Source organism: Oncorhynchus masou, chromosome 22 (genome assembly GCF_036934945.1).
Source record: "Oncorhynchus masou masou isolate Uvic2021 chromosome 22, UVic_Omas_1.1, whole genome shotgun sequence".
In the NCBI taxonomy this organism is placed as follows: Eukaryota; Metazoa; Chordata; class Actinopteri; order Salmoniformes; family Salmonidae; genus Oncorhynchus; species Oncorhynchus masou.
This window is the reverse complement of record NC_088233.1, coordinates 29,809,426-29,832,328: the sequence shown is the minus strand read 5'-3', so window position 1 is coordinate 29,832,328 and position 22,903 is coordinate 29,809,426. Positions and strand designations below refer to the sequence as shown.

General features: G+C 44.6%; 1 protein-coding gene across 1 annotated transcript in view; it reads left to right on the top strand.

Annotated features, from left to right (window-relative positions):
- Positions 1-22,903, top strand: part of LOC135509304 (voltage-dependent calcium channel subunit alpha-2/delta-1) — a 90,675-nt gene that overhangs the window by 7,786 nt on the left and 59,986 nt on the right. The window contains exon 3 of the mRNA XM_064929841.1: positions 22,063-22,122. Within this exon, the coding sequence (XP_064785913.1) occupies positions 22,063-22,122 (60 nt within the window). The remainder of the gene's footprint in view (positions 1-22,062; positions 22,123-22,903) is intronic.

Below are 22,903 nucleotides of genomic sequence, written 5' to 3'. Positions count from 1 at the left end.
TTTCTCTGTTAGGATAATTTCCTTTTGAATTTCTTGCCAAATGTAGAATGTTCCTGTTTTGATTAATTTAATGGAGTGAGTTAGGTCTGCTCTATACCAAATTAGCATACCCCCTGAGTCCCTTCCCTGTTTCACACCTGGTAGTTTGGTGGATGGGACTACCAGCTCTCTGTAACCTAGAGGGCAACCAGTGGGTCCATCTCCTCTATACCAGGTTTCATACAGGATGACAATGTCTGTATTACCGATTTCTTTGGTGAAGTCCGGGTTCCTGCTCTTTAGGCCAAAGGCAGATGACCTCAGGCCTTGGATATTCCAGGATGATATAGTGAAGGCTTTTTGTTCCAGAGTGTCCAATGTTGTTGGTCGTGGTTTGGCCTCAGGCCAGTAAGTGTGAGCAGAGCCTGCTGAGCATCTGGTACATGCCATTGGCTTGGGCGAGTGTGAGAGTGGGGGTTGGGACTGTTTGCCCGCTCACTACCTGGGCGTATGTGTGGCTTCCATGTTGAGGCCCTCTTTGCGGGGGTGGGGTGTATGAGGTGGGCAGGAGTGGCATAGGTCTGATCTGAGGGGGCCTAAATGGGGTGTGGGCATGGTTGACGTGGGGGGGGTGTTGATTGGTTGGGGTGGGGGTGTGGATGTGTCTGGGTGTGCTGTGGTCTGGATGTAATTCCTCTTGGCGTGGGTCCTCTATGTGTAGGTCCAGGGGGGGGGGGGTCCTGCAGGTCTGGGAGGGTGTCTCGCTGGTCTGGGTGGGGTGTCAATTGATCTGTTGCTCCTGTGTGAAGTGTTGGGGATACGTTTGAGAGCGATGTCCTTTAGAGTTCGGGCAAAGATGGGCATTGCTGCCTTGTAGAGGTGGACCTGGTCATAGAGGCTGTTCAAGTCCAGGGTGGAGTGGTTGGTCGTGGTTTGGCCTCAGGCCAGTAAGTGTGAGCAGAGCCTGCTGAGCATCTGGTACAGCATCTGCTGCTCTGATGGCACACTGTGGAATTTCACCCAGTAGATATGGGAGTTTTTCAAAATTGGATTTGTTTTCGAATTCTTTGTGGATCTGTGTAATCTGAGGGAAATATGTCTCTCTAATATGGTCATACATTTGACAGAAGGTTAGGAAGTGCAGCTCAGTTTCCACCTCATTTTGTGGGCAGTGTGCACATAGCCTGTCTTCTCTTGAGAGCCAGGTCTGTCAACGGCGGCCTTTCTCAATAGCAAGGCTATGCTCACTAAGTCTGTACATAGTCAAATCTTTCCTTAAGTTTGGGTCAGTCACAGTGGACAGTTATTCTGCCACTGTGTACTCTCTGTTTAGGGCCAAATAGCATTCTAGTTCGCTCTGATTTTTTGTTAATTCTTTCCAATGTGTCAAGTAATTATCTTTTTGTTTTCTCATGATTTGGTTGGGTCTCTCTCTCTCTCTCCGCAGATAGCTTCAAGGCAGGGAGTTATTGCTTTAACCTGTTTTAAAGATGGATTACTGATGGATTGATGGATTGAGTAAAGTAGGGGTGGGTATAGCTATGTTCGTAGATAGGAAATGACTCATTGGTCTATAGTGGGGTTTATGAACTCTGATAGATTCTTTGAGTTTACTTAAGGTCAGAGCAGTGTTTCATCTATTACATCCGTCATTGTCGTTCTCACAAAGAGTAAAACGAGAATATGTTATATTCTTTGTGATTTGCTCCTTTTGATATCTCTGATAAAGCAACAAATTATGCACACACACACACTCCCTGTGCTTCAATGCTGGGCTAATATCATAGAACAAGGCATCTTGATGTGATACAATGAATATGGTGTGTCTTCCAATGTGTGTGTGTGTGTGTGTGTGCGTGCGTGTGTGTGTTTGTGTGGAGTTTGCTCCAAGGGCTGGATGAGTCGCCAGATGTGTGTGCTGGGCCTTCTCCCTGTCTCATCCCTCTGTGTGTGTGTGTGTGTTTGTGTGTGTGTGTCATGTATTATAGATTAGAGCCCTCAGGCTGCTGGTGGGGGTCACTGTATCTGCTGAGCTTCCGTGAGGGTTAACCAGCCCTGCTCTCTACATGAGTCACACACATAGAAACACACACACACACACACACACACACACACACACACACACGAACACACGCACATTGCCCCAACAACCCCCATGGGGTTCAACATGTATCTGCAGCGGGGGGCAGTGTCAATGCTTGACTAGAATGGACTAATGGTTTCAGAACAGCAATATACTGCATTGTGTGTGTGTGTGTGTGTGTGTGTGTGTGTGTGTGTGTGTGTGTGTGTGTGTGTGTGTGTGTGTGTGTGTGTGTGCGTGCGTGCGTGCGTGCGTGCGTGTGTGTTTGTGTGCGTGTGTGTCCATGTATGTGTGTGTGTGTGACTGAAACGATAGACCTCACCCTTCTAACCCAGCTGTGTTCACTACAGTAAGCCTTATTATCTTTGCTGTAAATAATGGATGAATTGTCAGACTACACTACAATATCATTATTGTATCAAGTCAATGGGAAGAGGTGTACAGTAGGTATTCAAATGTGTCTGTATGCCTTGATGTGAGGTTATTAGTTTGTCAGCGTGTGTGTGTGGCTGAGCGGGTCAGTGCATGTGTTTGTGTCAGACGTTGGGCTAGCTTTGTGTCGGGCTCTCAGAGTTTGATTGGGTAGAAATAGTGGTTCAGCAGCTCAGTGAGAGTGGATGAAATGCCCAAGGCCATACCCAATTCCACTGACGTATCTTTCTGTCACTCACTCACGCTTTCTTCCATCCCTCTCTCGCTAGTTTTCTCTCTGGTTGTGTGTGTGTGTTGTAATTAAACCTTAATTATTGATGCAGAGCTGTTAACGCAAATAGCAGACAGATTAGTCAGAGAAAGGAGGAGTAAAGCTCACACACACTGTCAGAAGCCTTCACACTCTTCCCAGTGTGTTTTCTGTTTGTCTATACTGATCGCCAGCTCCTATTGGAAACCATTGCAATTTTGTCCACAGCTCAGGGTGTAAGTGATCTCAGTCCGAACAGTAGGTTTAAGGGTTCTGCCAGTGACTAATGGCCCAGTCCAGAACCTCATCCAGAGTAATACCTCACACACGCAGAGACCAGACTGTGTGTGCACTTATGTTCCTCTCTCTGTCGGTGTGTATAGCTGGTCCTCTCTGAGGTGTATAGTACATTGCGTACCTTGGTCTGGGCCTGTGTAACTGACCTGGGTGTCACAAGACTGTTTTGGGCCACTGAGCTAAAGCCTTTGCTTTAGTTTCATGCAAGTGAACCGCCTTCATTCCACCTTCGTGTGTGTGTGTGTGTGTGTGTGTGTGTGTGTGTGTGTGTGTGTGTGTGTGTGTGTGTGTGTGTGTGTGCTCCAGTAATGAGCAGAGGATGTAATATGATCAGAGTTTTCTGCCTCGAAATTAAATAATATGTAATCAGATTTTATTGGTCGCATCCCAAAATGGGATGCATAGACATTATAGACAGTATGTGGATAGAACATGAAGTATATCTGAAGAATACGTAGCATAGAATAGTATATGTACAGCAATAGTTAAATAGGATGAACTTGACTACAATACAGTATATACATATGAAGTGGGTAAAACAGTATGTAAGCCTTATTAAAGTGACCAGTGATTCCTTGTCAATGTACACAGGGCAGCAGACTCTAAGGTTGTGTAACCAGGTGGTAGCCGGCTAGTGACAGTTACTAAGTTCAGTGCAGGCTACTGGGTGGAAGCCGGCTAGTGATGGCTATTTAATAGTCTGATGGCCTTGAGATAGAAGCTTTTTTTCAGACTCTCGATCCCAGCTTTGATGCACCTGTTCTGACTTCACCTTCTGGATGATAGCATGGTGAACAGGCCATGGCTCTGGTGGGTTGATGTCCTTGATAATCTTTTTTTTCTGTGACATCAGGTGCTGTAGGTGTCCTGGAAGGCAGGCATTGTGCCCCCTGTGATGCATTGTGCAGACCGCACCAACATCTCTTTCGCCCTGCAGTTGCAGGCCGTGCAATTGCCGTACCTTCTTTATTAAATCAAATCAAATTTTATTTGTCACATGCGCTGAATACAACAGGTATTCTATCCTACCGTACAGCGAAATTCTTACTTACAAGCCCTTAACCAACAATGCAGTTCTAAGATAATACAAAAAAGTAAGAGATAAGAATAACAAATAATTAAAGAACAGCAGTAAATAATAATAGGGGGCTATTTACTGGGGGTACCGGTATGGAGTCAATGTGTCAGTTTGTGGGGGCACCGGTGTCGAGGTAATTGAGGTAATTATGTACATGCAGGTAGGGTTATTAAAGTGGATGGATAATAACAGAGAGTAGCAGCAGCGTGGGGTGGGGGGGGGGTGCAAATAGTCTGGGTAGCCATTTGATTAGCTGTTCAGGAGTCTCATGGCTTGGGGATAGAAGCTGTTTAGAAGCCTCTTGGACCTGACTTGGCGCTCCGGTACCACTTGCCGTGCAGTAGCAGAGAGAACAGTCTATGACTAGGGTGGCTGGATTCTTTGACAATATTTAGGGCCTTCCTCTGACACTGCCTGGTATAGAGGTCCTGGATGGCAGGAAGTTTGGCCCCGGTGATGTACTGGACCGTATGTACTACCCTCTGTAGTGCATTGCGGTCAGAGGCTGAGCAGTTGCCGTACCAGTCAGTGATATAACCCTGATGTGGTGTACTTCTCAATAGTGCAGATGTAGAACCTTTTGAGGAGCAGAGGACCCATGCCAAATCGTTTCAGTCTCCTGAGGGGGAATAGGTTTTGTCGTGCCATCTTCACGACTGTCTTGGTGTGCTTGGACCATGTTAGGTGGTGGTGATGTGGATGCCAAGGAACTTGAAGCTCTCAACCTGCTCCACCACAGCCCCGTCGATGAGTATGGGGGCGTGCTCGATCCTCCTGTTCCTGTAGTCCACAATCATCTCCTTTGTCTTGATCACGTTGAGGGAGAGGTTGTTGTTCTTTCACTACACGGTCAGGTCTCTGACCTCCTCCCTATAGACTGTCTCATCGTTGTCAGTGATCAGGCCTACCACTGTTGTGTCATCAGCAAACTTAATGATGGTGTTGGAGTTGTGCCTGGCCGAGCAGTCATGGGTGAACATGGAGTACAGGAGGGGGCTGAGCACGCATGCCTGAGAGGCCCCCATGTTGAGGATCAGCGTGGCGGATGTGTTGTTACCTACCCTTACCACCTGGGGGCGGCCCATCAGGAAGACGAGGATCCAGTTGCAGAGGGAGGTGTTTAGTCCCAGGATCCTTAGCTTAGTGATGAGCGTTGAGGGTACTATGGTGTTGAACGCTGAGCTGTAGTCAATATACAGCATTCTCACATAGGTGTTCCTTTTGTCCAGGTGTGAAAGGGCAGTGTGGAGTGCAATAAAGATTGCATTATCTGTGGATCTGTTGGTGCGGTGTGCAAATTGGAGTGGGTCTAGGGTTTCTAGGATAATGGTGTTGATGTGAGCCATGACCAGCCTTTCAAAACATTTCATGGCTACAGACGTGAAGGCTACGGGTTGGTAGTCATTTAGGCAGGTTACCTTAGTGTTATTGGGCACAGGGACTATGGTGGTCTGCTTGAAACATGTTGGTATTACAGACTAAGACAGGGAGAGGTTGAACATGTCAGTGAAGACACTTGCCAGCTGGTCAGTGCGTGCTCGGAGTACACGTCCTGGTAATCCGTCTGGCCCAGCGGCCTTGTGAATGTTGACCTGTTTAAAGGTCTTACTCACATCAGCTGCGGAGAGCGTGATCACACAGTAATCCGGACCATCTGATGCTCTCATGCATGTTTCAGTGTTATTTACCTCGAAGCGAGCATAGAAGTTATTTAGCTTGTCTGGTAGGCTCGTGTCCCTGGGCAGCTCTCAGTTGTGCTTCTCTTTGTAGTCTTTCATAGTTTGCAAGCCCTGCCACATCCGACGAGTGTCGGAGACAGTGTAGTACGATTCAATCTTAGTCCTATATTGACTCTTTGCGTGTTTGATGGTTCGTCGGACAGCATAGCAGGATTTCTTATAAGCTTCCGGGTTAGAGTCCTGCCCCATGAAAGCGGCAGCTCTGCTTTTTAGCATGGTGCAGATGTTGTCTGTAATCCATGGCTTTTGGTTGGGGTATGTACGTGCAGTCACTGTGGGGACGACGTCCACTATGCACTTATCATTAAAGCCAGTGACTGATATGGTGTACTCCTCAATGCCATTGGAAGAATCCCGGAACATATTACAGTTTGTGCTAGCAAGGGCCTACTACTGTTGTGTCGTCTACAAACTTGATGATTTAGTTGGAGGTGTGCATAGCCACTCAGTCATGGGTGAACAGGGAGTACAGGAAGGGGTTGAGCATGTACCATTGTGTTTCCCTGAAGCCCCCTCTCTCTCTACTCAGCTCTATTTACAGCAACAGCTGCCAAGGGCTTTCAGGCAAGACTAGCCTCATCTAACCCATTCATCCAGGTGAACATAGCTACTAGACTTTCAATCGCTATGGATGGTCGATGAGGCAATCAAACATAAACTGGGATCTTCTGGTTTCAGATACCTCCTGTAAGAATATTTTAAGATAAATACAGAACGCAGAGGACTAAATGTCAAGAGAGGACTAAAGGTCAAGAGAACTAAAGGTCAATAGAGTACTAACGATCAATGAAAAGTGCTTTTTCTGTAATAGGGAATTAATGAGCAATGGGTCAGAGACATGGGAGGAATTTGTCTATACATTGAGCCTGAAACAGGATACTTGTTATTTGGCCATGTTTCAATATATTGCAAGGAATTATAATTGGTCAACCACAGGCTAGGGTTGGGTTAAAACTACTGGGAGGAATGCGAGGGGAGACAGGGAGCTGGTTTCAGGCGCAGGGCGCAGCAGGTGTTTATTCCAAAGGAACACAGGAGGAGGCAGGTAGCTGGGTCCAGGGGCAGGCAGAAGGTCATACACAGGAGGAGGCAGGTAGCTGGGTCCAGGGGCAGGCAGAAGGTCATACACAGGAGGAGGCAGGTAGCTGGGTCCAGGGGCAGGCAGAAGGTCATACACAGGAGGAGGCAGGTAGCTGGGTCCAGGGGCAGGCAGAAGGTCATACACAGGAGGAGGCAGGTAGCTGGGTCCAGGGGCAGGCAGAAGGTCATACACAGGAGGAGGCAGGTAGCTGAGTCCAGGGGCAGGCAGAAGGTCATACACAGGGGGTCCAAAAAGTCAAGAGTACAGGCAGGGAAAAGGCTAGTAAAGTAGTCCGGGAGATCAGGCAATAGGTTGATAACATTAATCCTATAGGCTAAAGTACAGGCAGGGAAAAGGCTAGTAAAGTAGTCCGGGAGATCAGGCAATAGGTTGATAACATTAATCCTATAGGCTAAAGTACAGGCAGGGAAAAGGCTAGTAAAGTAGTCCGAGAGATCAGGCAATAGTTTGATAACATTAATCCTATAGGCTAAAGTACAGGCAGGGAAAAGGCTAGTAAAGTAGTCCGGGAGATCAGGCAATAGGTTGATAACATTAATCCTATAGGCTAAAGTACAGGCAGGGAAAAGGCTAGTAAAGTAGTCCGGGAGATCAGGCAATAGTTTGATAACAGGAAATCCTATAGGCTAAAGTACAGGCAGGGAAAAGGCTAGTAAAGTAGTCCGGGAGATCAGGCAATAGGTTGATAACAGGAAATCCTATAGGCTAAAGTACAGACAGGGAAAAGGCTAGTAAAGTAGTCCGGGAGATCAGGCAATAGGTTGATAACATTAATCCTATAGGCTAAAGTACAGGCAGGGAAAAGGCTAGTAAAGTAGTCCGGGAGATCAGGCAATAGTTTGATAACATTAATCCGATAGGCTAAAGTACAAGCAGGGAAAAGGCTAGTAAAGTAGTCCGGGAGATCAGGCAATAGTTTGATAACATTAATCCGATAGGCTAAAGTACAGGCAGGGAAAAGGCATCGTTAGTGAGGCAGGAAAAAACTATCCCAGGAAAAATAGAGCTCTGAATGCCATGTCACAAAACAAACAATACCTCACAATAATGGGGTGGGGGAACTGAACTAAATAGTGTGTGATAATGACATACAGGTGTGTGTACAGGTGATTAGAATTCAGGTGATTGTGATCTGGAGAGTGAGCTGCGTTCAGGGGATCTAAGTGTTTGAGGGTGTGAGTTGGAAGCAGACGTTACAACTACATCCTGTCCTTTGTTCTGTGGAGAGAATCACCAAGGAGAGTGTCACTGAGGACAGGGGAGAACGAACATCTACCTCTCAGCATAACATCTATGATTTGTCCTCTTTGAATAAACCTATTTTTCTCCCCCTGATTTGTTCTGGGGTCTGTGTTATTGAGGAGTAACATCAACTGCTAACACTCCCAAAGCCATTGGACTCTTGATTTAGAAAAGTACCGTACCACTAATGTTTAACGGATTCGCCAAAGCAGTTTGAGACAGGGCCATTAACGTATGGAATATTTAACTATTTAGATCATGTTGTTTGGGTGGAGATGAGAGAGGCAGTTTGAGAATAATTGATTTCAAATTAGAGATATTGACAGTAGTATAATTTTCATGATCATACTCATAAAGATTAGCATATATCTGTAATCAGTGAGTGTTTGTAAACGCTGGGCTGGGTGTAGCTATAGGGTTACTGGTTTGGCCTTTGTGAAAGGCCATGTGGAACAGCACAGAAATCCCCAGAGCAATATTAATGTTGTACATACCTCTTCCCACCGTGTGTGTGTGTGTGTGTGTGTGTGTGTGTGTGTGTGTGTGTGTGTGTGTGTGTGTGTGTGTGTGTGTGTGTGTGTGTGTGTGTGTGTGTGTGTGTGTGTGTGTGTGTGTGTGTGTGTGTGTGAGTGAGTGAATTGGGTACTTTGCATTCTCTACCTGACCTACCTTCCTTGCACAGCCAACAGACACCACTGGACATCTCTTTTACTCTCTCTCTCTCTCTCTCTGTCTCTCTCTCTCTCTCTCTCTCTCTCTCTCTCTCTCTCTCTCTCTCTCTCTCTCTCTCTCTCTCTCTCTCTCTCTCTCTCTGTCTTTCTGTCTCTCTCTCTGTCTTTCTGTCTCTCTCTCTGTCTTTCTGTCTCTCTCTCTCTGTCTCTCTCTGTCTCTCTCTCTCTCTCTCTGTCTCTCTCTCTCTCTCTCTCTCTCTCTCTGTCTCTCTCTCTCTCTGTCTCTCTCTCTCTCTCTCTGTCTCTCTCTCTGTCTCTCTCCTTTCCTTTCTTAGTATCTTTTTGTGTATTTTCTATTCATTGTGTCTCCCTTGTCTTTGAAATAATTCCTCCCTCTCTCTTTATGTGATCCGATTGAAGCCATTTGTTTGTCTTTAGTAATCTCAGTGTGGGTGGTTTGTTGTCACACCTCATGTCATCACATTGTATTGTTCCTTCTTTTCTTCCTTCTTTTGACACATATAATTACACTGTTCTCTCAGCTCAATCTGTCTGATGATGTGGCCTATGTATACAGTACCAGTCAAAAGTTTGAACACACCCAAATAAAGGGTTTTTCTTTATTTGTACTATTTCTACATTGTGAAGTAACAGTGAAGACATCCAAACAAAACAAATAACACATATGGAATCATATAGTAACCAAAAAAGTGTTAAACCAATCTTAATATGTGTGTGCGAGCAAGGAGGCCTACAAACCTGACTCAGTTGCACCAGCAGAATGGGCCAAAATTCAACTTATTGTGGGAAGCTTGTGGAAGGCTACCTGACCCAAGTTAAACAATTTAAAGACAATGCTACCAAATACTAATTGAGTGTATGTAAACTTCTGACCCACTGGGAATGTGATGAAAGAAATAAAAGCTGAAATAAGGCATTCTCTGTCACTACTTCTAGCCATCGCCATTCCACTTTTCATTTTCCATTTGTTTTGTCCTTGTCTTACACACCTGGTTACAATCCCCCAATGACTTGTTCATTATTTAACCCTCTGTTCCCCCATGGTTGTTTGTGAGTGATTGTTTGTTTGTAGTACTGTCCGTTATTGTGGGCTCGATTTATTGTGTTGTTTGAGTAAATTACGTTTATTACTCATATCTGCTGTCCCGAGCCTGACTCCTCTACACCAGCTACACACAGGCAATGTTACATTCTCTCTACTATTATTCTTACATTTCACATTCTTAAAATAAAGTGGTGATCCTAACTGGCCTAAGACAGGGCATTTATTTTTATCTGTCGGCCCCAGCCGCACTCAGGCTCTGTGTGTAGTTAATCCGACCCTCTCTGCCTAGTCAACGCCATTTTACCTGCTGTTGTTGTGCTAGCTGATTAGCTATTGTTGTCTCACCTACTGGTTTAGCTAGCTCTCCCATTCAACACCTGCAATTACTGTATGCCTCGCTGTATGTCTCTCTCAAATGTCAATATTGCTTGTATACTGTTGTTCAGGTTAGTTATCATTGTTTTAGTTTACAATGGAGCCCCTAGTTCCACTCTTCATACCCCTGATACCTCCTTTGTCCCACCTCCCACACATGCTGTGACCTCACCCATTACAACCAGCGTGTCCAGAGATACAACCTCTCTTATCATCACCCAGTGCCTGGGCTTACCTCCGCTGTACCCACACCCCACCATACCCCTGTCTGCGCATTATGCCCTGAATATATTCTACCATGCCCAGAAATCTGCTCCTTTTATTCTTTGTCCCCAACGCTCTAGGCGACCAGTTTTTATAGCCTTTAGCCGCACCCTCATACTACTCCTCCTTTGTTCCGCAGGTGATGTGGAGGTAAACCCAGGCCCTGCATGTCCCCAGGCACCCTCATTTGTTTACTTCTGTGATCGAAAAAGCCTTGGTTTCATGCATGTCAACATCAGAAGCCTCCTCCCTAAGTTTGTTTTACTCACTGCTTTAGCACACTCTGCTAACCCTGATGTCCTTGCTGTGTCTGAATCCTGGCTCAGGAAGGCCACCAAAAATTTGGAGATTTCCATACACAACTATAACATTTTCCGTCAAGATAGAACTGCCAAAGGGGGAGGAGTTGCAGTCTACTGCAAAGATAGCCTGCAAAGTAATGTCATACTTTCCAGGTCCATACCCAAACAGTTCGAACTACTAATTTTAACAATTACTCTCTCCAGAAATAAGCCTCTCACTGTTGCCGCCTGCTACAGACCCCCCTCAGCTCCCAGCTGTGCCCTGGACACCATTTGTAAATTGATCGCCCCCCATCTAGCTTCAGAGTTTGTTCTGTTAGGTGACCTAAACTGGGATATGCTTAACACCCCGGCTGTCCTACAATCTAAGCTAGATGCCCTCAATCTCACACAAATCATCAAGGAACCCACCAGGTACAATCCTAAATCTGTAAACAAGGGCACCCTCATAGACGTCATCCTGACCAACTGGCCCTCCAAATACACCTCCGCTCTCTTCAACCAGGATCTCAGCGATCACTGCCTCATTGCCTGTATCTGCTACGGATCCGCAGTCAAACGACCACCCCTCATCACTGTCAAACGCTCCCTAAAACACTTCTGTGAGCAGGACGTCCTAATCGACCTGGCCCGGGTATCCTGGAAGGATTTTGACCTCATCCCGTCAGTTGAGGATGCCTGGTCATTCTTTAAAAGTAACTTCCTCACCATTTTAGATAAGCATGCTCCGTTCAAAAAATGCAGAACTAAGAACAGATATATCCCTTGGTTCACTCCAGACCTGACTGCCCTCGACCAGCACAAAAACATCCTGTGGCGGAACTGCAATAGCATCGAATAGTCCCCGCGATATGCAACTGTTCAGGGAAGTCAGGAACCAATACACGCAGTCAGTCAGGAAAGCAAAGGCCAACTTCTTCAGGCAGAAATTTGCATCCTGTAGCTCTTAACTCCAAAAAGTTCTGGGACACTGTAAAGTCCATGGAGAACAAGAGCACCTCCTCCCAGCTGCCCACTGCACTGAGGTTAGGTAACACGGTCACCACAGATAAATCCATGATTATCGAAAACTTCAACAAGCATTTCTCAATGGCTGGCCATGCCTTCCTGGCTACTCCAACCTCGGCCCCCCGCAGCTACTCGCCCAAGCCTCAGGTTCTCCTTTACCCAAATCCAGATAGTAGATGTTCTGAAAGAGCTGCAAAACCTGGACCCGTACAAATCAGCTGGGCTTGACAATCTGGACCCTCTATTTCTGAAACTATCCGCCGCCATTGTCGCAACCCCTATTACCAGCCTGTTCAGCCTCTCTTTCATATCGTCTGAGATCCCCAAGGATTGGAAAGCTGCCGCAGTCATCCCCCTCTTCAAAGGGGGAGACACCCTGGACCCAAACTGTTACAGACCTATATCCATCCCACCCATCCCATCCTATATCCATCCTGCCCTAAGGTCCTCCAAAGAGCTTCAACGCCATACAACACTCCTTCCGTGGCCTCCAACTGCTCTTAAATGCTAGTAAAACCAAATGCATGCTTTTCAACCGTTCGCTGCCTGCACCCGCACGCCCGACTAGCATCACCACCCTGGATGGTTCCGACCTAGAATATGTGAACATCTATAAGTACCTAAGTGTCTGGCTAGACTGTAAACTCTCATTTCAGACTCATATCAAACATCTCCAATCTAAAATCAAATCTAGAGTCGGCTTTCTATTCCACAACAAAGCCTCCTTCACTCACGCCACCAAACTTACCCTAGTAAAACTGACTATCCTACCGATCTTCGACTTCGGAGATGTCATCTACAAAATAGCTTCCAATACTCTACTCAGCAAACTGGATGCAGTTTATCACAGTGCCATCCATTTTGTTACTAAAGCACCTTATACCACCCCAAATCGCTGAAGTTGGAGACTTTTATTTCCCTCACCAACTTCAAACATCTGCTATCTGAGCAGCTAACCAATCACTGCAGCTGTACATAGTCTATCGGTAAATAGCCCACCCAATTTTACCTACCTCATCCCCATACTGTTTATATTTATTTACTTTTCTGCTCTTTTGCACACCAATATCTCTACCTGTACATGACCATCTGATCATTTATCACTCCAGTGTTAATTTGCAAAATTGTAATTATTCGCCTACCTCCTCATGCCCTTTGCACACAATGTATATAGACTCTCTTTTTTTCTACTGTGTTATTGACTTGTTAATTGTTTACTCCATGTGTAACTCTGTGTTGTCTGTTCACACTGCTATGCTTTATCTTGGCCAGGTTGCATTTGCAAATGAGAACTTGTTCTCAACTAGCCTACCTGGTTAAATAAAGGTTAAATAAAAATAAATAAAAAATAAAACAATTTTACTATGATTAAATGTCAGGAATTGTGAAAAACCGACTTTAAATGTATTTGGCAAAGGTGTATGTAAACTTCCGACTTCAACTGTATATATAAAGAGAGAGAGGGAGTCATACATCAGTATTCACTGATATCTGTTCATGCATGGTAATCTCTGGGTTCGGATATTAGATGTGCAACCAAGTGATTCTGCAAGCTACTGTATAATGCTCAATGACTGTAAGTGTTTTTAGTTTTTTGAAGAATTCTACAAATGCTGTAGATGTTAATGCTCTTGCTGCCATTTGGATCCTGATTGAGGGGGATATCTGTCTAGTGGTTTGTCTATGTATGTGGTCACGCATGGTGACACAGCCCCACGCCCCTCACTTCATGTTAATTGTGTGCTATTGCTCCTGGTTCTGAGGGAAGGGAATAACGGACCCTTGATGCTTACCAAACAAGCTCTTTTTTTCTTCTCTATATATATCTTTCTCTTTTCACTTCCTCTCCATATCGTAGCATCCTCTGTCTATAAATATCAGGACCAGCAGAGTGACAACTATGACTAGTATCCCTCTGTGGGATTGCAGGTTGGAGATGTTGTCCAGTTAGCCAGTGCTGTACTGTCAACAAGCTCTCACATTATCACTGCAGAATTCAACATTCATCCACTATCTCCAAAGGTCAAATTTCAAAGTTGTTCCAAACATCTCATTTCCAAGTGTTTTTGTTGCTCCTGCTGCTCTGTATTGTTCCATTTTGCCAAACATCACATTTCGATGTTAAGGGTTTAGTGTGGGCATTCATTCTGAATGGTTAAGGTAAGGGTTTAGTGTGGGCATTCATTATGAATGGTTAAGGTAAGGGTTAAGTGTGGGCATTCATTCTGAATTGTTAAGGTAAGGGTTAAGTGTGGGCATTCATTCTGAATGGTTAAGTTAAGGGTTAAGTTTTGGCATTCATTCTGAATGGTTACGGTATGGGTTAAGTGTGGGGATTCATTCTGAATGGTTAAGGTAAGGGTTAAGTTTTGGCATTCATTCTGAATGGTTAAGGTAAGGGTTAAGTTTTGGCATTCATTCTGAATGGTTAAGGTAAGGGTTAAGTTGTGGCATTCATTCTGAATGGTTAAGGTAAGGGTTTAGTGTGGGCATTCATTCTGAATGGTTAAATTAAGGGTTAAGTTTTGGCATTAATTCTGAATGGTTAAGGTAAGGGTTAAGTGTGGGCATTCATTCTGAATGGTTAAGGTAAGGGTTAAGTTTTGGCATTCATTCTGAATGGTTAAGGTAAGGGTTTAGTGTGGGCATTCATTATGAATAGTTAAGGTAAGGGTTAAGTGTGGGCATTCATTCTGAATTGTTAAGTTAAGGGTTAAGTGTGGGCATTCATTCTGAATGGTTAAGGTAAGGGTTTAGTGTGGGCATTCATTCTGAATGGTTAAGGTAAGGGTTTAGTGTGGGCATTCATTCTGAATGGTTAAGGTAAGGGTTAAGTTGTGGCATTCATTCTGAATGGTTAAGGTAAGGGTTTAGTGTGGGCATTCATTCTGAATGGTTAAATTAAGGGTTAAGTTTTGGCATTCATTATGAATGGTTAAGGTAAGGGTTAAGTGTGGGCATTCATTCTGAATTGTTAAGTTAAGGGTTAAGTGTGGGCATTCATTCTGAATGGTTAAGGTAAGGGTTTAGTGTGGGCATTCATTCTGAATTGTTAAGTTAAGGGTTAAGTGTGGGCATTCATTCTGAATGGTTAAGGTAAGGGTTAAGTGTGGGCATTCATTCTGAATGGTTAAGGTAAGGGTTAAGTGTGGGCATTCATTCTGAATGGTTAAGGTAAGGGTTAAGTTTTGGCATTCATTCTGAATGGTTACGGTACGGGTTAAGTGTGGGGATTCATTCTGAATGGTTAAGGTAAGGGTTAAGTTTTGGCATTCATTCTGAATGGTTAGGGTAAGGGTTTAGTGTGGGCATTCATTCTGAATGGTTAAGGTAAGGGTTTAGTGTGGGCATTCATTCTGAATGGTTAAGGTAAGGGTTTAGTGTGGGCATTCATTATGAATGGTTAAGGTAAGGGTTAAGTGTGGGCATTCATTCTGAATTGTTAAGTTAAGGGTTAAGTGTGGGCATTCATTCTGAATGGTTAAGGTAAGGGTTTAGTGTGGGCATTCATTCTGAATGGTTAAGGTAAGGGTTTAGTGTGGGCATTCATTCTGAATGGTTAAGGTAAGGGTTTAGTGTGGGCATTCATTCTGAATGGTTAAGGTAAGGGTTAAGTGTGGGCATTCATTCTGAATTGTTAAGTTAAGGGTTAAGTGTGGGCATTCATTCTGAATGGTTAAGGTAAGGGTTAAGTGTGGGCATTCATTCTGAATGGTTAAGGTAAGGGTTAAGTGTGGGCATTCATTCTGAATGGTTAAGGTAAGGGTTAAGTTTTGGCATTCATTCTGAATGGTTACGGTACGGGTTAAGTGTGGGGATTCATTCTGAATGGTTAAGGTAAGGGTTAAGTTTTGGCATTCATACTGAATGGTTAAGGTAAGGGTTAAGTTGTGGCATTCATTCTGAATGGTTAAGGTAAGGGTTAAGATTTGGCATTCATTCTGAATGGTTAAATTAAGGGTTAAGTGTGGGCATTCATTCTGAATGGTTAAGGTAAGGGTTAAGTGTGGGCATTCATTCTGAATTGTTAAGGTAAGGGTTAAGTGTGGGCATTCATTCTGAATGGTTAAGGTAAGGCTTAAGGTTTGGGATAGGTTTAAACCCCCTGCCCTTAAAGGTTTTTATTTATTTATTTTTATTTAAGCTTTATTTAACCAGGTAGGCTAGTTGAGAACAAGTTCTCATTTGGAACTGTGACCTGGCCAAGATAAAGCACAGCAGTTGGACACATACAACAACACAGAGTTACAGCATGTGAAAATGAGGTAGGATAAAGAGTTAAGGAAATAAATAGGCCATGGTGGCGAAGTAATTACAATATAGCAATTAAACACTGGAATGGTAGAATTTGCAGAAGATGAATGTGCAAATAGAGATACTGGGGTATAAAGGAGCAAGTTAAATAAATAAATACAGTATGGGGATGAGGTAGATTGGATGGGCTATTTACAGATGAGCTATGTGCAGTGATCTGTGAGCTGCTCTGACAGCTGGTGCTTAAAGCTAGTGAGGGAGGTAAGAGTCTCCAGCTTTAGTGATTTTTGCAGTTCGTTCCAGTCATTGGCAGCAGAAGGAAGGAGGGGCGGCCGAAGGAAGAATTGGCTTTGGGGGTGACCAGTGACATATACCTGCTGGAGCGCGTGCTACAGGTGGGTGCTGCTATGGTGACCAGTGAGCTGAGATAAGGCGGGGCTTTACCTAGCAGAGACTTGTAGATGACCTGGAGCCAGTGGGTTTGGCGACGAGTATGAAGCGAGGCCAGCCAACGAGAGCGTACAGGTCAGTGGTGGGTAGTATATGCAGCTTTGGTGAGAAAATGGTTGGCGCTGTAGTAGACTGCATCCAATTTGTTGAGTAGAGTGCTGGAGGCTATTTTGTAAATGACATCGCCGAAGTCGAGGATCGGTAGGATAGTGTTACGAGGGTATGTTTGCAGCATGAGTGAAGGATGCTTTGTTGCGGAATAGGAAACAGATTCTAGATTTAATTTTGGATTGGAGATTTTTAATGTGAGTCTGTGAGTCTAACCAGACACCTAGGTATTTAAACACCTAGGCGTTTAAGAGCAGTTGGAGGCCACGGAAGGAGAGTTGTATGGCATTGAAGCTCGTCTGGAGGTTAGTTAACACAGTGTCCAAAGAAGGACCAGCGGTATACAGAATGGTGTCGTCTGCGTAGAGGTGGATCAAAGAATCACCAGCAGCAAGAGCGACATCATTGATGTATACAGAGAAGAGAGTCGGCCCGATAATTGAACCCTATGGCACCCCCATAGAGACTGTCAGAGGTCCGGACAACAGGCCCTCCGATTTGACACACTGAACTCAGAGAAGAAGTTGGCGAACCAGGCGAGGCAATCATTTGAGAAACCAAGGTAGGTCAAAAGACTTCTCATATGGTTTTCACATCTAGTGTATGTCAGCATGTGGTAACTATTTTATAATCCTAAAATTCTGTTATCTATCACTGAGACCTGACTGTCATCTCTCCTAACCCCTGACCTCCAACCTCTACCCCTGGTGAGGTCATGCCCTGTTGGACTGTTACAGTTGGGTCATCATCAGCCACCTCTGATGGAGATGGAGGGATTTTCTCTCCTCTACACTCCTCTGCATCATCATCCCATCTACAATCCTTAAAACACATTACAACAACAGGAACATGTTTCATACTTCCAATAATTCGATTGGGTTTGAACCCGAGTTGCCTGCCACAAGACTATGTTAGTCAACCGAGCAAAAGCCTAGTCTTCATGTCTCAGGCAAGGTTAGTACATGTGGTTCATTATAGATACTCCCACAGACACATTTACCTCTGCACATTTTAATCAAATCAGCATTTTACCTGTTGACACTGGTGCTCCTTATCGAGAGGTGGATATCCGGTGTTGTTATGGAGACACAGACAGTAGTTACCTCGGTAATCTAATCAAAGCTCTGTAGCGTGATGCGCTGTATGTGACGTTTAGCGTCGTTAATCTATGTGTTGTTGTTCTCCTCTCAGGATGGGCTGATAACCCTCTGAGCTCCTGTCTGTTAGAGAGAGAGACAGACAGACAGAGAGAGAGACAGACAGAGAGAGAGACAGAGAGAGAGACAGACAGACAGAGAGAGAGACAGAGAGAGAGAGAGACAGAGAGACAGGGAGGGTGGGAGAGAGAGAGAAAGAGACAGGGAGGGAGGGAGGGAGGGAGAGCGGGGAGAGAGAAAGGAGGTGTAATTAGATCTCCCCGTCTCCCCCCTCCTTCCCTCTAGGGGAGAGGAGCCTCATCGAAACCCTGTCATGAATTTTTAACGCTTCTCCCGATCTGCACTCTCAGGAGATGTGTGACTGTGTGTGTGCTCTGACTGTAGCTTTATTGTTGATCATAGCTCATTCAGCCATATTACTGGCTCTGTATTTGTCTGTATTTTGTATTACCAAGATCTTGTGATGTATAAAACATGATTATGACCTGAAGTCATTGATCTTATCCTTACACATCACACAGACACAGTCCTGGTGATCTAGTATGATGGGAGGAGATGGAAGGGAGGTCTGAATGGAGGGAGAAATAGTTGTACACTGTGTATTCACACATATGTGTGTGTGTGTGTGTGTGTGTGTGTGTGTGTGTGTGTGTGTGTGTGTGTGTGTGTGTGTGTGTGTGTGTGTGTGTGTGTGTGTGTGTGTGTGTGTGTGTGTGTGTGCATGTGTGCGTGTGTGTGTGTGTGCGTGTGTATATTTGCATGTGTATTTGTGCCGGTGCCGGGAGTTCTGTGTGTTTATAGCTCCTCACAGCTTGTATAGAGGAGGTGGAAGCAGAACCATGTGTAGAACTCAGCCTAGGAGAGCAGGGTGGGTTGCAAGGAGAGGGGGTGTTTTTACTGCTGCAACTAATTGTCATTGTCTTACTTTTCTAATTCTGATCGTGACAGTGCTTCCCTTTTCCTGGACGCACACAGGTACATTTTAATCTTACACCTGTGTCAGAGTAAGCGCAGACACACACACACACACACACACACACACACACACACACACACACACACACACGAACCTAACACCATGTCATTCCACAGACGCATCATGTCCATAGCAACTTACAGTTACACACCTAGCAGTTTCATTTGGCAGATGCTAACATACTGTATGTATTATATACTAACAAGGGTGCTGGTTGTTGACTTGGGGCTGACTGGAGACCTTATGCGTGGCAGGTGGGTGTAGTTAAGGCCCACAGACTGGAACAACACACCTCATACTGGGACACACCCTCTCAGCATTGATCACTTTACCCACCATCAGCCTATTGCAGTTAGTCTGGACTGTCTGGAGGGTTGGAGTCGGGTCGTCTCCTCAACTCTTACACCACATGCACTCTACATTTCTGTATCTACTGTATGTTGCCTCTCTCGCTCTCTCTCTCTCTCTCTCTCTCTCTCTCTCTCTCTCTCTCCGTATCTCCCTCTGGATCATGTTGTGGAGTTTACATAAAGGTGATCTGTGTCTTGACATAGCCAACGACATACAGTAGCTGTAGACAGAAATTACATTACCCACTTGTGTGAGTGTGTCAGAGCGAGTGAGACAGGAGTGTGTGGAGGTCACTGTTATATCCTCTCTGGTGTTTTACTTTGATTGACAGCTCTTCAGATAGTAATCCCTCCCTCTTGACTTTCTGCTATGAGCCGAGACACACACACATCCTCTTTACTTTCTGCTATGAGCCGAGACACACACACACACACCCTCTTGACTTTCTGCAGAGTGCTGCAGCTCCTTCTCTCCCAGGTGAAGTGTGTGTGACCTTTAAATCCTGACCCTATGAGTTTCAGCACTATATCAGATTGTTACTCTCATTCCTCTATCTGATTCACTAAACTTAAGAACTAGGCTCCCTCTGACTGGACTGTGTCAATGTCCATATATCTCTGTATGAATGTCTGGTTACCTTTAAAGCTGAGGCCTGAAGCTGAGGCCTGAGATGGCAGTGCCTAAATAACTGAGATATAATGCTGTCGTAAAATGGGTTTTGTACATATACTGCTAAGTATACTAAGTATGACTACTATGTATTTTTGAAACCTCCAGCTTTGGGCTGGATGTGTCAATGTGTAGTTCATACATGCCAAATGTATGAGCAGAATTACTGTTTTACCTCAATTAGCCATAATTAGCCATAAAATCCCAAGGGACCATTTTTGTGCCATTTTCCCAAAATTTCCCTCCGATTGGGCCAGCCCTCTAGCAATTTGAGTTCTAGCCGTTTGAGTGACAGCTAGCAAGATGCACACACATCAGAATGAGAGAGAGATCAATGACGTGGTGCACATATCTGCACATATGTGACATAGTATTCCATTTTCTGGGACCACTTTTGGCTCGTGAGCGCTGCTTTCAGAACTACTGGCTAAAAAGTATACCAAAGTACTGGATAATCTCTTTAGTGATGTTTCCATATTGAAATATGCCATTTTGTCATCTGAATATGTCAAAAATATGGGTAACACTGTATCTACAGGGGGACTCAAAATGTTGTGTTACCTATACAGTGAGGGGAAAAAGTATTTGATCCCCTGCTGATTTTGTACGTTTGCCCACTGGCAAAGAAATTATCAGTCTATAATTTGAATGGTAGGTTTATTTGAGCAGTGAGAGACAGAATAACAACAAAAAAAAATCCAGAAAAACACATGTCAAAAATGTTATAAATTGATTTGCATTTTAATGAGGGAAATAAGTATTTGACCCCTCTGCAAAACATGACTTAGTACTTGGTGGCAAAACCCTTGTTGGCAATCACAGAGGTCAGACGTTTCTTGTAGTTGGCCACCAGGTTTGCAAACATCTCAGGAGGGATTTTGTCCCTCTTTGCAGATCTTCTCCAAGTCATTGAGGTTTCGAGGCTGACATTTGGCAACTCAAACCTTCAGCTCCCTCCACAGATTATATATGCGATTAAGGTCTGGAGACTGGCTAGGCCACTCCAGGACCTTAATGTGCTTCTTCTTGAGCCACTCCTTTGTTGCCTTGTCCGTGTGTTTTGGGTCATTGTCATGCTGGAATACCCATCACGACCCATTTTCAATGCCCTGGCTGAGGGAAGGAGGTTCTCACCCAAGATTTGACGGTACATGGCCCCGTCCATCGTCCCTTTGATGCGGTGAAGTTGTCCTGTCCCCTTAGCAGAAAAACACCTCCAAAGTATAATGTTTCCTCCTCCATGTTTGACGGTGGGGATGGTGTTCTTGGTGTCATAGGCAGCATTCCTCCTCCTCCAAACACGGCGAGTTGAGTTGATACCAAAGAGCTCCATTTTGGTCTCATCTGACCACAACACTTTCACCCAGTTGTCCTCTGAATCATTCAGATGTTCATTGACAAACTTCAGACGGGCATGTATATGTGCATTCTTGAGCAGGGGGACCTTACGGGCGCTGCAGGATTTCAGTCCTTCACGGCGTAGTGTGTTACCAATTGTTTTCTTGGTGACTATGGTCCCAGCTGCCGTGAGATCATTGACAAGATCCTCCCGTGTAGTTCTGGGCTGATTCCTCACCGTTCCCATGATCATTGCAACTCCACAAGGTGAGATCTTGCATGGATCCCCAGGCCGAGGGAGATTGACAGTTCTTTTGTGTTTCATCCATTTGCGAATAATCGCACCAACTGTTGTCACCTTCTCACCAATCTGCTTGGCGATGGTCTTGTAGCCCATTCCAGCCTTGTGTAGGTCTACAATCTTGTCCCTGACATCATTAGAGAGCTCTTTGGTCTTGGCCATGGTGGATAGTCTGGAATCTGATTGATTGATTGCTTCTGTGGACAGGTGTCTTTTATACAGGTAACAAACTGAGATTAGGAGCACTCCCTTTAAGAGTGTGCCCCTAATCTCAGCTCGTTACCTGTATAAAAGACACCTTGGAGCCAGAAATCTTTCTGATTGAGAGGGGGTCAAAAACGTATTTCCCTCATTAAAATGCAAATAAATTTATAACATTTTAGAAATGAGTTTTTCTGGATGTATTTGTTGTTATTCTGTCTCTCACTGTTCCAATAAACCTACCATTAAAATTATAGACTGATCATTTCAGTGGGCAAACGTACAAAATCAGCAGGGGATCAAATACTTTTTTCCCTCACTGTATATGTAAAATATACATTTTTTATGTGTTATCTTTGTCTCTTCTAGACTCTGGCCACATTTGCTGAGAATTTCCAGATGGAACACCAGTGGAAGGATGAGTATGCGGTAAAACGCTGATTCTAATTATAACCAACATTGCATTTACATTATATACTGTAGCTGTAAGTCACCCCTCCCATCCCCAATGTATAGTAAGAATGTGGCTGATGTGTGTCAGCTGTTTAGTACTGGAACACTCACTACTCATTGGCTGAGAGACGGCAACCTCAGATGACCGTACTGTAGATGGTGTTCTCTCACTGCTCTCTTTATGGGTTAGAGAGGAGGGAAGATATGGCTTCAACAAACACACTAGTGTTTCCCCTAGGATTTTGTTTCAGCGGTGGTGGCAAGGGTAGTGTGGTTAGCTAAATCAATATAGGGTAAACACTGCACACACAGACACACACACACACATACAAAGACAGATACACAGACATACAAAGACAGACACACAGACACACACACATACAAAGAAAGACGCACACACACACACACATACAAAGACAGACACACAGACACAGACACATACAAAGACAGACACACAGACACACATATATACAAAGACAGACACACACACACACATATACAAAGACAGACACACACACACACACACACAAAAAGAAAGACACACACACACGTAAAAAGACAGACACACACACATACAAAGACAGACACACAGACACACACACATACAAAGACAAAGACACAGACACACACTCACTCACACACACACACAGACACACACACTGGCATGCTTGAGTTGGCGGCCATGCATCCAGTATAATAGAACAAGACCAATATGGTTTATTGTTGTTGTTATAAAATGAACTGTTATCATCCATTC